Source organism: Cyclopterus lumpus, chromosome 11 (genome assembly GCF_009769545.1).
Source record: "Cyclopterus lumpus isolate fCycLum1 chromosome 11, fCycLum1.pri, whole genome shotgun sequence".
Taxonomy (NCBI): domain Eukaryota; kingdom Metazoa; phylum Chordata; class Actinopteri; order Perciformes; family Cyclopteridae; genus Cyclopterus; species Cyclopterus lumpus.
In genome coordinates this window covers 9,112,727-9,125,136 of record NC_046976.1, presented here as the reverse complement: position 1 = coordinate 9,125,136, position 12,410 = coordinate 9,112,727, and the positions used below count along the sequence as shown (strand labels likewise).

Here is a 12,410-nt window from a genome sequence, read left to right as displayed (position 1 = left end):
CGTGACATTAAGGCAGACCTGCCTGAGGTGGAAAGCCAAATCTAACATTAGAAATGGTGCTTTTGACCTCTTTGTTGACCTGGAATAAGACTTGTCTGACTCAGTAGCACAATAGGCATCACCGTTCTCTTGAACTCTTGAATTTGGGGTTTTGTTGGTTGGATAAAACATCAAATTTGAACATGTCACAGTGGGTTTTTACAAACTTTTGAGAGATCTTAATGTTTTTAAATCACAGTTATTTTTAGATATTTTATGGTCCAAATGATCAAGAAACAAAAATAAGAATAATTATCAACAGCGTAATCAATAATCAAAATAGTAATTACTCAACTATCGTCCTAAAAGTTCAACAGCATAGTTGTCAAATGTATTAATACACAATAACTTTCTCCAAAAAAAAGATGTAGGCTACGTGGTGAAATTGTATTAACTTGTTCTGACACAGGGGCGCTTCAGATAGTTAGTGATGCGTGTTTGACATCTCGTGTTCACTGAACATCTTTGCCGTGTTTGTTTTTGACAGCCACCGGAGGTCCTCTTTTGGCGCATGCGCACGCGTCGCTCCTTCAAATGTCAACTGCACCGGAGAGACAGACAAACATTAGCGACAGCTCGCGAGCGTAGGAAAGTTATAATCCTTTGACAAAACGCCTCTCCAGTCTGTACAAAGTAATGAGGTAGATAGCTGGACAGCTAAGCAGACGTACATTGATTACAACGGACTGGCGTTGCCTCGGTGAAAATGGACCAGGAGTTTGAAGACATAGATTCAGAGGGCCGGTGGCAAAAACTCTACCTCGTAAGTCTGTTAGCATAGCTAGCATCAAGCTAACACAGGTAGTAGCGCAACAAGCTAACAGGTCGGCTAGCTCATCAGTTATCCGACATCTAACCGCTCATTCATCGACAATTTCCTTCGTATTTTAGTTCTAAGTTTGTTTCCACTGGGTGTCTGTCGACAGTGTAACAATTAAACACGATAACGTGACTGTCAGCGTTAGTTTAGTCGGTGTTAGACGATGCATGTGGTGGTCGCTCTCAGTGATTAGCTACGTTACAGTATGAAGTTATACTGGACTAGTAGGGTGTTATTGTCATGTTTCACTGTTGGACACACACATCTAAGCGAGGTTGTTACTGGTTTCCTGCTCATTAGCTAAATGCTTGTAGTCGTAGAATTGAATCCCTGTCATGGTCCCATACTGTATTCGGGGATTTATTGTTTCTAAATCTTACTGTTGTCTATAGGAAATAAGGAATCAGTCCCACGAGTGCTCCTACAAAGTGGCGAAGTATCCAGAGAACCGAAACCGAAACCGATACAGAGACGTCAGTCCATGTAGGTAAACGTTTGTGGAAAGTCTAAACTGTTCAGTGTGTTTTGCTAACCTTCTAACGGAGTCTGTCACATTACAGCTAATCTTATATTAATAAATACATTATTTTTTCTCTCATGCTACTTGCAGTTGATCACAGCCGGGTGAAGCTGGAGAGCACAGACAATGACTACATCAATGCAAGTCTGGTAGTCATGGAGGAAGCCCAGAGAAGTTACATATTGTCTCAGGCAAGTCCAAGGCTGTTTTTATTCCAGTAAAATCAATCATGCATGCAGATCTGTTAATATATCCATAACATTAAAGGGACGTCTTCAAAATGCTTGGTTTGTCCAACCAAACATGACTGTTAACTGCCCAATCAATTTATTTACGAATTATTCAGGCTTTGTAAACGGTCACTACTAAACTTAACAAAAACTACAGGAAAGTATATATCTTATGATATAAGTACTGTAATTTAATGTGTTGGTGGCACACCATTATATGATAAATTATTAGCATCTTAAACAGTGCAGTTGGAAGTCTGGGAGGCTTGTTAGTGTTCTCAAAAAACTTGTAGCAGATATGCCAGAAAAGCCAATAAGTATAGATTGGCTGAGCAGGCCAGTTCACCTAAATCATTTAGTGATGAGTAAAGTTCCTGCATCACTGTTATCTCTGTGTGTGGTTTTGTGACAAATGGTATGTGTTTATGTAGCTACAAAATCTGGTGTGCTCTCTCTGATGTTATATATATATATTATAAATATTTAGTTGATTACTAAGTAGTAGAAAGAGCCTATTTAAATTTCAAAACAGTTAATAATGATCTTCCTTAACTTTAGTATTTATCAAGAACATGTATTTATTATGTTTACATACATACATACAAGCACATAAAAGGATATTTAAATTGTATTTAATAGAAATATTTATGTAAAGGTCTTCCAGTATTGCATGGAGAATAACAAAAAATAATAGCACCTGGTGCGTGGTCTATTTTGTATCTTTTTCTGCAAAAATTGAGTGATGGTTTACTTTTTGAATGCTGCGATAAAACAACAAATGTCGACACACTTGCCTACAGACAATGTTGTTGGTGTATAGCCATGCACATACCAGAATAAACAATAGCTGTCCTCATTCATTAGGCCATATACTGTATATAAGCTTTAACATACTAAACAGAAACCAAACACAGGGGTGTCTTCATCCCACACAACTTTGAATATGCTCATGTCTTCAGGAAATGAAAAAACAAATAACCACTTTAATCATGTCATGTTTTTTTCTGAGACTGGGCTGATAAAACTGATTATGTTTTACCAAATGATACCATTCAGTGAATACTGTTTCATTAATTACAAGCCACAGAAAATGTACTGAATTCAACATGACACGACTGAAATATCAGGTTTCTTGCGTTAATTGTGGATTTCAGCCTTTCCAAGTATGTCAAGAATCCAGATTTGGACAACAAGCAGACAGTTTTGGGATGTTATCTTGCAAAAAATATGTAAACCTTCTGTGCAATAATATTAATTTGTGTCGCAACAAGTTTGGTGGCGATTGTTTTGTCTGCCCTGGTTATTTTTAGATGACCCAGACTGCAGACTGCTTATAATGTACCACAACACTAATAAGTGATGGTCGGAAATTAAATACTTATCAGGTTTTGGATCTTTCACAGTCCTTAAGTCATTTCCGTCCTAAATGTCATGCCATCTAACAGTGTGTTACACTACATGATGGTATTTCTTTTAATCCTGTTACATTTTATTGAATATACAAATGACAAAAAGAAGAAAAGACTTGTATACAGTATCTCAGCATTACCCATCACATGCCTTTTGTGTGTTATCTATTCTGTATTATTTTAGAGACATTTAACTCAACCACAATTTAACCTTTCGCATTCTTGACCTTTTTTTAAATAAACACTTGTCAGTTGCACAGTTATTAGATTAATAATAGCCTAATGTTTTCAATGTCTGGTCATTCTGGAAAGATTACACACATTTCAATTGAAAATGATTTCCCAGTGTGCACTGGACTGATTTTCTCCAGCCATGTAACTGATCAAAGTGTGTTTGTACTTGTGTGTGTTTGTTGTCCACAGGGCCCCCTCAGGAACACCTGTAGCCACTTCTGGCTCATGATCTGGGAGCAGAAGACCAAGGCGATCATCATGCTCAACAGGGTCATCGAGAAAGGCTCAGTAAGTACACGATGATACAAGGCATTATATTGTCTGCCGCGTTCACACCCAGACTGCAGAAATAATTATAATTAATAGACCACATAAAGACTAGTCACGCTTAGACCACTTTATCCACAGCAACATGCATACTTTGTTAAAGTTTGCAGCCTGCGCACAGTGTGATTTAATAATTTCTCCATCTTGTTTGATTAATCTTGATTTCGGTTGAAGTGGTCAACTGTGAAGCTTCACTCTCCAGTCAGCAGGATAACAGGAATTCAATGTTGTGATAGTGTGTTCACAGATGTACAAGAGGAACTGGAATGCAGCCCAACCTCTCAACTCCTTTTTTAAATCCGCTGATCCTGTGATGTGCCGATTAAACACGCACACGCACACTAACACTAGCAGCTGTGATCTCTCGCTCTCTTTCTCAGTAAAGCAGCTGGATTGGATCAGACTGGGTCATGAGGTTCTCTCACTGACTGTTTTCTTGGAAATAGAATATGAAAAGTATCTAGTCCACAAGTATTCTTAATCTCACAAGGATCCTTTTATGTAGACCAGCTCTCCAATCGTGCGTCGGGAAGGCTATATAAGAGATCCTGAACCTATTCTAAACAGTTCTGGCTATTTTCTATTTAGTAAGACTACATACTTTGTTTTAGAAATAGCTTAAGAATTTGTTACAGTATTTGACCGCAATACTGTCGGATGACTTACTGTTCCTTGAATATTATTGAGTACATTACGAAATCAGTAATTCTTTGGGAATTGAGTCAGGCTTCTCATCTTAACTTTATGTGAGCAAGTTATGATTGTTTCCACTACAGGTTTACAACATCAACAACAATATCAACCACATTGATAATATTTGTAATTTGTATAGCACATTTCATACATTTTAGGAAATGCAGCTCAAAGTGACCTGGTTCACATACTTATAAAAAGAGGAGGGAACTAAAATAATAAAAGCTTTTTTAAAGTATATTATGCATATTTTAGGATTCAACACAATACTTTGTTCAATATTCTTTCCTGTTTATTTTTCTTGCATTACTACAGTAGTAATGCTATTTTAATTTTTTTACAGTTTGGTGTAAGGACTGTAATCACAAAATGAAAATAAAGTAATACATGAGAAAAATTGTGGAAAAAAATAGATGCAAAACATAGAATCTTGACTAATTTCATCTATTATTATTATTATTATTATTATTATTATTACAATGTGAGAAAACACAAACGGTGACCTAAATTAGACAGACAGATGAGCGTGACATGAACTGTTTGTGTGAGGGTTTGTGGGGAAGAGAAGACAAAGAGGATGTTTATCTGAAGCATTGTTTGATTAATAGTTCAGCTTTCGTCTGAATGGAACGGATCAAACTGTTCTCCTGTTAGTCGTCAGCTGATTTGCTTCAAGGCCACTCGGGTAGCATCCGCTTTTCATCAGGTGTTTCTTTGTCAGATGTTTTGATGTATTTTGCGTCTCTTACCAAGTTTCTCTGCTTTCTCCTTGTGCGACAGGAAAAGTGTGCTCAGTACTGGCCCACAGCTGAGGAGAGGGAGATGGCCTTCAGAGACACTCGTCTGTTGGTCACGCTGCTGTCCGAAGACACCAAGTCTTACTACACCACCAGAGTGTTGGAGCTGCAGAATATTAGTGTAGGCATGAGTTTTACTTACTATCAGGGACATTACCATTTAAAGGTGTCAAAGAAGAACTGCAATGTTTCAAGGGTATCACATCAAGACTAACCGCAAGGACCTGTGTTTGTTTTCTGAGGCTTCTTAGAACTGAAATCATCACTAAATGTTCTGTTTTCACAGATGGATTAAACAGAGTTTTTTATTACCACAAAACCAAAGTATTTTCAGTGTAGGTGCGAAATGCAAATGAGCTTTAGATTTCACTATCTAAAATCCACAATATATGCTTTAACTACAATGTTTCTCCTGTAATGTTCTGAATTTCTCATATCCGTCTTTTACCCTTTTCTTTTTTATATACAAAAAATGAACACAAAATTAAAAATATCAACAACAAAATATTAACTGCCAAGGCGGTTTAAAGAAAAATATGCATGAAGAAACGTACACGTGTCTTGATTTGCTATTTTGATGTGGCGAGTTTTCAGAACCTGGTTTCTTGCATGAATTGAAACTGAAACTGTTGGAAATATTTGCTTAGTTCAGCTTTTAAACACTGGAATAATCTTAGGTTACCTCAAATAAAACTGATAAAAATAAGCCCTGACAAGCTGCAAATAAATACAAGTGTTGTACCTGCTAATTAGACATCTGTCTGCTCTCACAGACGGGGGAGAAGAGAAAGATCTACCACTTTCACTACACCACGTGGCCAGATTTTGGTGTCCCAGAGTCCCCGGCATCCTTCCTTAACTTCCTCTTCAAAGTGCGGGAGTCAGGAGCATTGGGGGTGGACCACGGGCCCGCTGTGGTGCACTGTAGCGCTGGAATCGGACGTTCAGGGACATTTTCATTGGTTGACACGTGTGTGGTCCTGGTAAGTCCTTTCTGTCAATCAGTGTTACCATATTCTGACTTTTCTAAAGTGACTTGATTTGTCTTTTAGATATGTGCGTTTGTGCATATTTTTGTTTGACTTGTATCTAAACGCATGGGAAAAAAATACATATTACTTAAGAGCTTGTATACAAAGAGATAATAAATCAGTATAATATTTGACATCTTTATGTCACCAAAATGACATTTTGTGTTTTTAAGACAAAAATCCAACTGACAAATTAGTCACTAGATATCGAGAGAACGGGGTCATCCTGGTCGCTGAGCTACTTTACAATGCTTTCCTGTCCAGATGGAGAAGAGGAAAGACCCTTCATCAGTGGACATCAAAAGTATCCTGTTGGACATGAGGAAGTACCGCATGGGCCTGATCCAGACCCCTGACCAGCTGCGCTTCTCCTTCATGGCTGTCCTCGAAGGATCCAAACACATCACGGGAGACTCCTCTGTACAGGTACCTGCACCACACACATTGTGTCTAATTATATCACTCAGTACACTAATATATATATATATATATATATATATATATATACACCGACAGAGTACAGTCTGTGTTTGACCCTTATTATATGCATATATATATATTTATATATAACACAAATAATTATATATATATATATATATATATATATATATATATATATATATATATATATATATATATATATATATATATATATATAAAGGGTCAAGCACAGACTGTACTTTTGTTTGTGTGTTATATATATTTATATATATAATATATATATTTATAGATATATTATATATATTTATATTATATATATATATATATATATATATATATATATATATATATATATTTATATATTATTTATATCTATATATACTATGTCAGTTTGTGAGTTTCTCCAGATCTCTGTTCAATTGGGTATTTGGCTGTAGAGTCAGAGGTTAGAAACTTACATGACTGACATTCAGGTTTATTTTACGCCCACACTGGAAAACCATTGGCCGAGAAAAGTGAATCTTTTTTTCTTCCTAATTTAACTTCCCTAGATTCTGTTTCACCCATTTGTCTCTATAAAGAGCAGTACTTTCCATTATATATGTTCCTTATCGTTTAACATCCTGATCCAACTTATTGTCAGTGAGACTGAAACTGTTTCTTTCAGTTCTTCTTCATCTCTGCCTCTCTTTACAATTTATCTTGGCTTATTTACCTCTGTGAAGAATGTCAGAAGTAACAAACTATAGTACAACGCACAAGAACTAGGCTGAGCCTCAGGAATTGGAGAAGAAAATACATTAATCAATTTAGCAAAAACATTACATGTCATTTAGCTGACGCTTTTATCCAAAGCAACTTACAATAAGTGCATTAAACCATGAGTCCAAACTCAGAACAACAAGAATCAAGCAAGTACAATTTCTTCAATAAAGTTAAACTACAAAGTGCTATCAGTAAGAGCCATTTAAGTGCTACCAAAGTGCTACCACGGCGCTACCTTCCCTATTCAAGGTATAGTCGAAAAAGATGTGTAGTTTTTAGTTTGCGACGGAAGATGTAGACACTATTGTTTTGGACTGGTTCTGAGGAGGAACCTTTACAATGTTAGGATTTTTTATGAGAAATATAAAGTTGACAGACCAAAACACTGTGCTGGAAGCAGATAGCTTTCATCCTGATTGGCTTAAGGACAACACACCTTGTGGCCAATTCCAGCATCTACGACGCATTTGTGACACAGGCCAAGAGTTTGATGAAGCAGACTACACTGTTGTCAGAGGGCCTTCAATCATAAAGCTGTCTGGATTATGTACTTGATGAAATTGTTACACTCTATGCCATAGAGTGTAATAAATCAAATCAGAAAGGTTAATTTGGATTACCATAGAGTCTATGGTAATCCAAATGAACCTTTCTGATTGCACACTTTTTTCAGTGGTCTCTGTGTAAAAGCAACCACGGGTAAAAGATAAAACTGTGATACAGTTAATTAATGCCTGGACTCAAGGATGATATGGTTCGATTTTAGTGGTCAAGATCACTGTGACCTCACGTCCGTTACATTCTTGTGAACGCGATATCTCTTGGAACCTTTTGAGGGATTATCTTCAAATTTGACACAAACGCCCAACTGGACTGAAGGGTGAACTGCTCAGATTTTGGTGGTCCACGGTCAAACTGTTTTATTCAATCAGATGTCATGAGAGCTACAGACATCAGGGATTTCTCTGCATCAAGCATATCATTTTTAGTATGGGGACATCTTGATGTTGCATAATTAGGCTAATAGTTTTCATTAGGAGCAAACATTGTTGTCACACACAGGAAATTTATGACAAGAACGAAATGACCAATTACAGGCTGTTTTGATCTGTGGCAAAAATGGTATGGTGGCCCACATTTCTAAGTCTTGATTAAATCCCTCTCAAATTCTGTATTGTATCAGTATAAAAAATAGAACTTGAGAGTAAGCTATCTTCCACTACTCTCTGTATTTACTTTTTCTTCTCCCTGTGTAGAACCGGTGGCGGGAGTTGTCCAGAGAAGATCAGGAGCCGACATCAGAGTCTCCCCCCTCAACTCAGTCCCCAGCCAGGTGTCCAACAGAGCGATATAACGGCAGCCAACGGGGAGGTCAGCTGGAGGAAGGAGAGGACTACAGACAGGATAGCAAAGTACCCGCACAGTCTCCTTGCAAGGAACAGGACCAGGATGGCGGCACGACACAGTCAGTACACTAAGTCTGGCCAATGGCCGTAATCAGCTGATACATTTTCTGAATTTATTTTTTACTGGACAGAGCTGTTTACCCATTTCCTCCTTTTTACACAGCAAACGACGCAGAGAAGACAGCATCTCCAAATCAGGCACAGCAAAGACACCCCAAAGCAAGCCCAGGACAAATGACCCAGAGAAGAAGAGAAAAAGGTGATTATATCTTTTGGATTACGCACAAAGCATCAAGTTGTTATTATTACCTTCCACAGGGATTTGTCCAACACCATGCCACATTCATTACATGCTTCAATTTGTATTAATCAACCCAGACTGCAAAAAAACACCAAGAAAGAGAGCTACTGTCTCTACGATCTCTTTATAATGTTGCAGTGGGAGATGTAGTAAATCTGCAGTGTGACATCCTTTTGCATGCATCCTAGTTTTTAAGTTCCCTTTTACAGAAAAAAAGCAGCAATTCTACTCGACAACTCCGTTGCATTATCCAAATCGCTTATCCTATTTTAGGGTCGCGGCTACTCGACAACTCTTGTAATGTAAAAGAGATGTCAAAGAAGAAGATATGAGTCAGAGGAACCCCATAGAGGAAATCAGGGTAGGCTTTCCCGGTCCATGACTCATCCTCCTATTGGCACAAGTTAGACTTCATACAGAGCTGAGGCTTTCTAATTGTATTTCCCCCCTCATCTGAGTCATTTAGTGTGAGCCACCTGTGTAGCTAACTGACATCTACTTCACGTTTTCATGAAGGCAGGACGCATTTGCCCTGATGAAGCACTTATTTCTGATGACTGTACACCTCCACAAATGGCTCACTAAGTCAGAAGCCCTCCTTTATTGTGTGACATGTCGGTGTTGTTCCAGTAATTCGGCCCAAACTGCACCATTTCTGACGAGGTCTTACTCTTCTTCTCGGACAGTTTGGGCTGCATTTGCTGCACATGACAAGAGCTGGCCTGTCCAGTGGGGGGGGGGGCAGCGTATCTTTACCCCCCTCTGTGACAGCAACTACCACGAAGAGCACATTTACAAGACAAGGTTTACCCACAGCTTTTAAAAAGAACGCCCAGTCTTGTACACGGAGGTGTGAGTGTACTTGGTGTCTGCTGTGTTTTTGTTTCTGTTGAGGTTTTGCTCTTTTCATGATTTGCTTGGCTCCTGCGGTTTGGAGTTCGTTTTGCTGCACTCTAGCATGGTGTGTGTGTGTGTAGTGTAGTGTGTGTACATGTGTGGCTAATGGCTAGTTTTGAAGCTCTGAAATATCAGGTTGAGTTGGAATAATAGAAGCCGCTAAGTTAGCTCTGAATCAAAAAGATTCAAATTTGGTGGCATCTTTTTTTATCTGTCTTTTCGATCCTGTCAAATGATATTGAGCACATTAGCGTAAAACATGGCAACCACGAAAGTGTTCACCTTACGAAACTGTTGTTTTGCACATACAAGTGCTGCTATCACAATAAAGTGTGGTTTGTAGAACAGATAATGTCGAGTCTCTGATGGTCTCTTGACAATCTTGTGTCGGGGCTCAAGCTTGTAAGTCAGATTGTTGCTGTGGTTTTACTGCTGCTCCTAATTTTCAGAGTTGTTTCATGAGGTCGTTACGTTTCTTCTTTCAATGGAAGTTTGGAGGTTCGGAATTCATCAGGAGATTTATGGTGATCTATGAGGGCCGTTGTTCATTAAATAGGCTGGAGGACCATTGAACAATCATTAATGTTGGTGTCTTTTGCTGTAGTCTTACAAACTAGATATTAAAGGCTGCAACTAATTATTATTTACATTATTGATTTATCAATTTGGTCTAAATGTCACGGAATAAATAAATAAACTGTTACAATTTCCTAAAGCTAATGGTGTCTAATGTTTTGTATTATCCAAACACCCCAAAATAGTCCTTTAATTACCGCATAAAACAAAACGGGTATATTTAGCTTCGGTGCTGTAATAGTGTCAGTGATATCAGAACTGTTGAGTATTTCTTTCATTGAAAGAAGAGCAAAGGAATTTCTTGATGGAAAAGATGTTTTTGCTCTTCTTCCCGACCGGCTTTGGCAAGAGTTTGATGACAGATGGCTCATCCAATCACCTGCCAAGTACTTTTTGAAAGGGCCGGCCCCTTTCCAAACCGTTTCTCAGATGGTTCTGTGCAACAAACCATCTGGCAGATCATGTTTCATCCTTAAGTCTTTTTGTCTGACCAAAAGAAGAAGAAAAAAGATATTAAATTAAAATGATCCAATTGACAACAATAGAAAATGAAACCGAGAATATTTGGCATTTTTGCTTGATAATTGAGCGGTTCAACTTACTCACAAATAATCAAAGTGAATCATGTGTTCTAACGCTATGCAATCACTAAATGGACAAATAGCCAGCTAAGAGCATCTAAACACTGTGTGACACGTTGCTTATTAAACATTATTGCTGCTTTCGCTGCATTGATACTCAATCTAATGTTGGGATGGTCAAAGTGATCCAAGGCATCGAGCCACAGCTCCAGCTGAGCAAAACTACCTTTAGATTTTCTCTGGTTGAGTTTTATCTTGTAGCCGTGATGAGCTGAAAACACTGACTTGACTTCCTTTGATCACTTTTGAGCTTCACTGACACTTCAATGAAAATTGTGTCTTGAGTTGAACCTCTTTAAACACTTTGTCTTGTGACAGGGCGAAAACCAGTGACAGCTAACTACCACCACTTGCGGCCGTGCACCTACAGCTCTGGCAGCAAAGCCAACATCGGCAGGGATCTCCAGCTCTCTCCCAACCTCTGTGTCCTTCTTCCTCACCTCCACCGCAACAGCCAGTTCTCCTCACCATTTCTTGTATGTTTGTTTTTTTAGCTCCCAGCCCTGAAACATTATTCAGCCACCACACATCTCCGTCTTCTTCGTCCCGTTAGCCGCATGTCACTCCTCAGTCCCTCACCTCACAGCTTTCCCGTCTCTCCTCATCCACTCGAAAACCGTTTACAGCAGACACTTCGACATTCTTTGAAGATGGCACATTTGAAAAGAAAAACACACCAGCGCTTTCTCCCCCAATTACACCTCAACCACAGCCTGCGCTGCTTCTGGAGTCAGAACAACATTAATATTCTTTGCTTTAATGTTATTATTTGCAGCTTTCACATTCTATCATGGGTCTTTGCATTTATGAAATTCCAACTGATACTAGGGGCTAAGCATTGACAATTTGTAATGCTGTTCATATGTGTATTTTTAGAAAAACCTTTCTTTTTCAGAGGCAAAAATAAATGTTCTATTTTTTATAAGAGATTACTTGAAGTTTTTCAGCCGTGATGGGGGTCGGTTAAATGAAAAGCACTGCCTCCTCCCACATGATAAATTCAGTGGCATGTAATGTTTCCATAATGTACATAGTGTTCTTTTTAAAAAAAAAATGTGTAAAAAGACATATTTTGAAACAACGATGTTACAGATTTGAATACAGAAGAAACCTGATTTGATGACTTGTTCTCCTTTTGAACTGAAATTGTCTTAATTTTCCCTTTTCTCTTGGAGTGTAATCTACAAATAAAACTGGTATTATCTAGTTTACATAACAACCTGTCTTTTCTTGTTACTGGGCACCACAAACACTTTTATTAGACACAAAGGATGTAAATGTAT

The 12,410-nt window shown here is 38.2% G+C and overlaps 1 protein-coding gene across 2 annotated transcripts; it reads left to right on the top strand.

Annotated features, from left to right (window-relative positions):
• Positions 1 to 573: 573 nt before the first annotated feature.
• Positions 574 to 12,338, top strand: ptpn2b (protein tyrosine phosphatase non-receptor type 2b). 2 transcript variants are annotated; one of them, XM_034545184.1, is made up of 10 exons: positions 574 to 802; positions 1,252 to 1,342; positions 1,470 to 1,570; positions 3,442 to 3,540; positions 5,053 to 5,190; positions 5,843 to 6,052; positions 6,365 to 6,526; positions 8,563 to 8,771; positions 8,876 to 8,971; positions 11,446 to 12,338. In XM_034545184.1, the coding sequence occupies exons 1-10, from the start codon at positions 746 to 748 to the stop codon at positions 11,465 to 11,467; spliced, it is 1,185 nt and encodes a 394-aa protein (XP_034401075.1). In that variant the 5' UTR covers positions 574 to 745; the 3' UTR covers positions 11,468 to 12,338. The 2 variants fall into 2 exon arrangements, with proteins under 2 accessions (XP_034401075.1, XP_034401074.1); XM_034545183.1 differs by lacking the exon at positions 11,446 to 12,338 and adding an exon at positions 9,700 to 10,630.
• Positions 12,339 to 12,410: the final 72 nt, after the last annotated feature.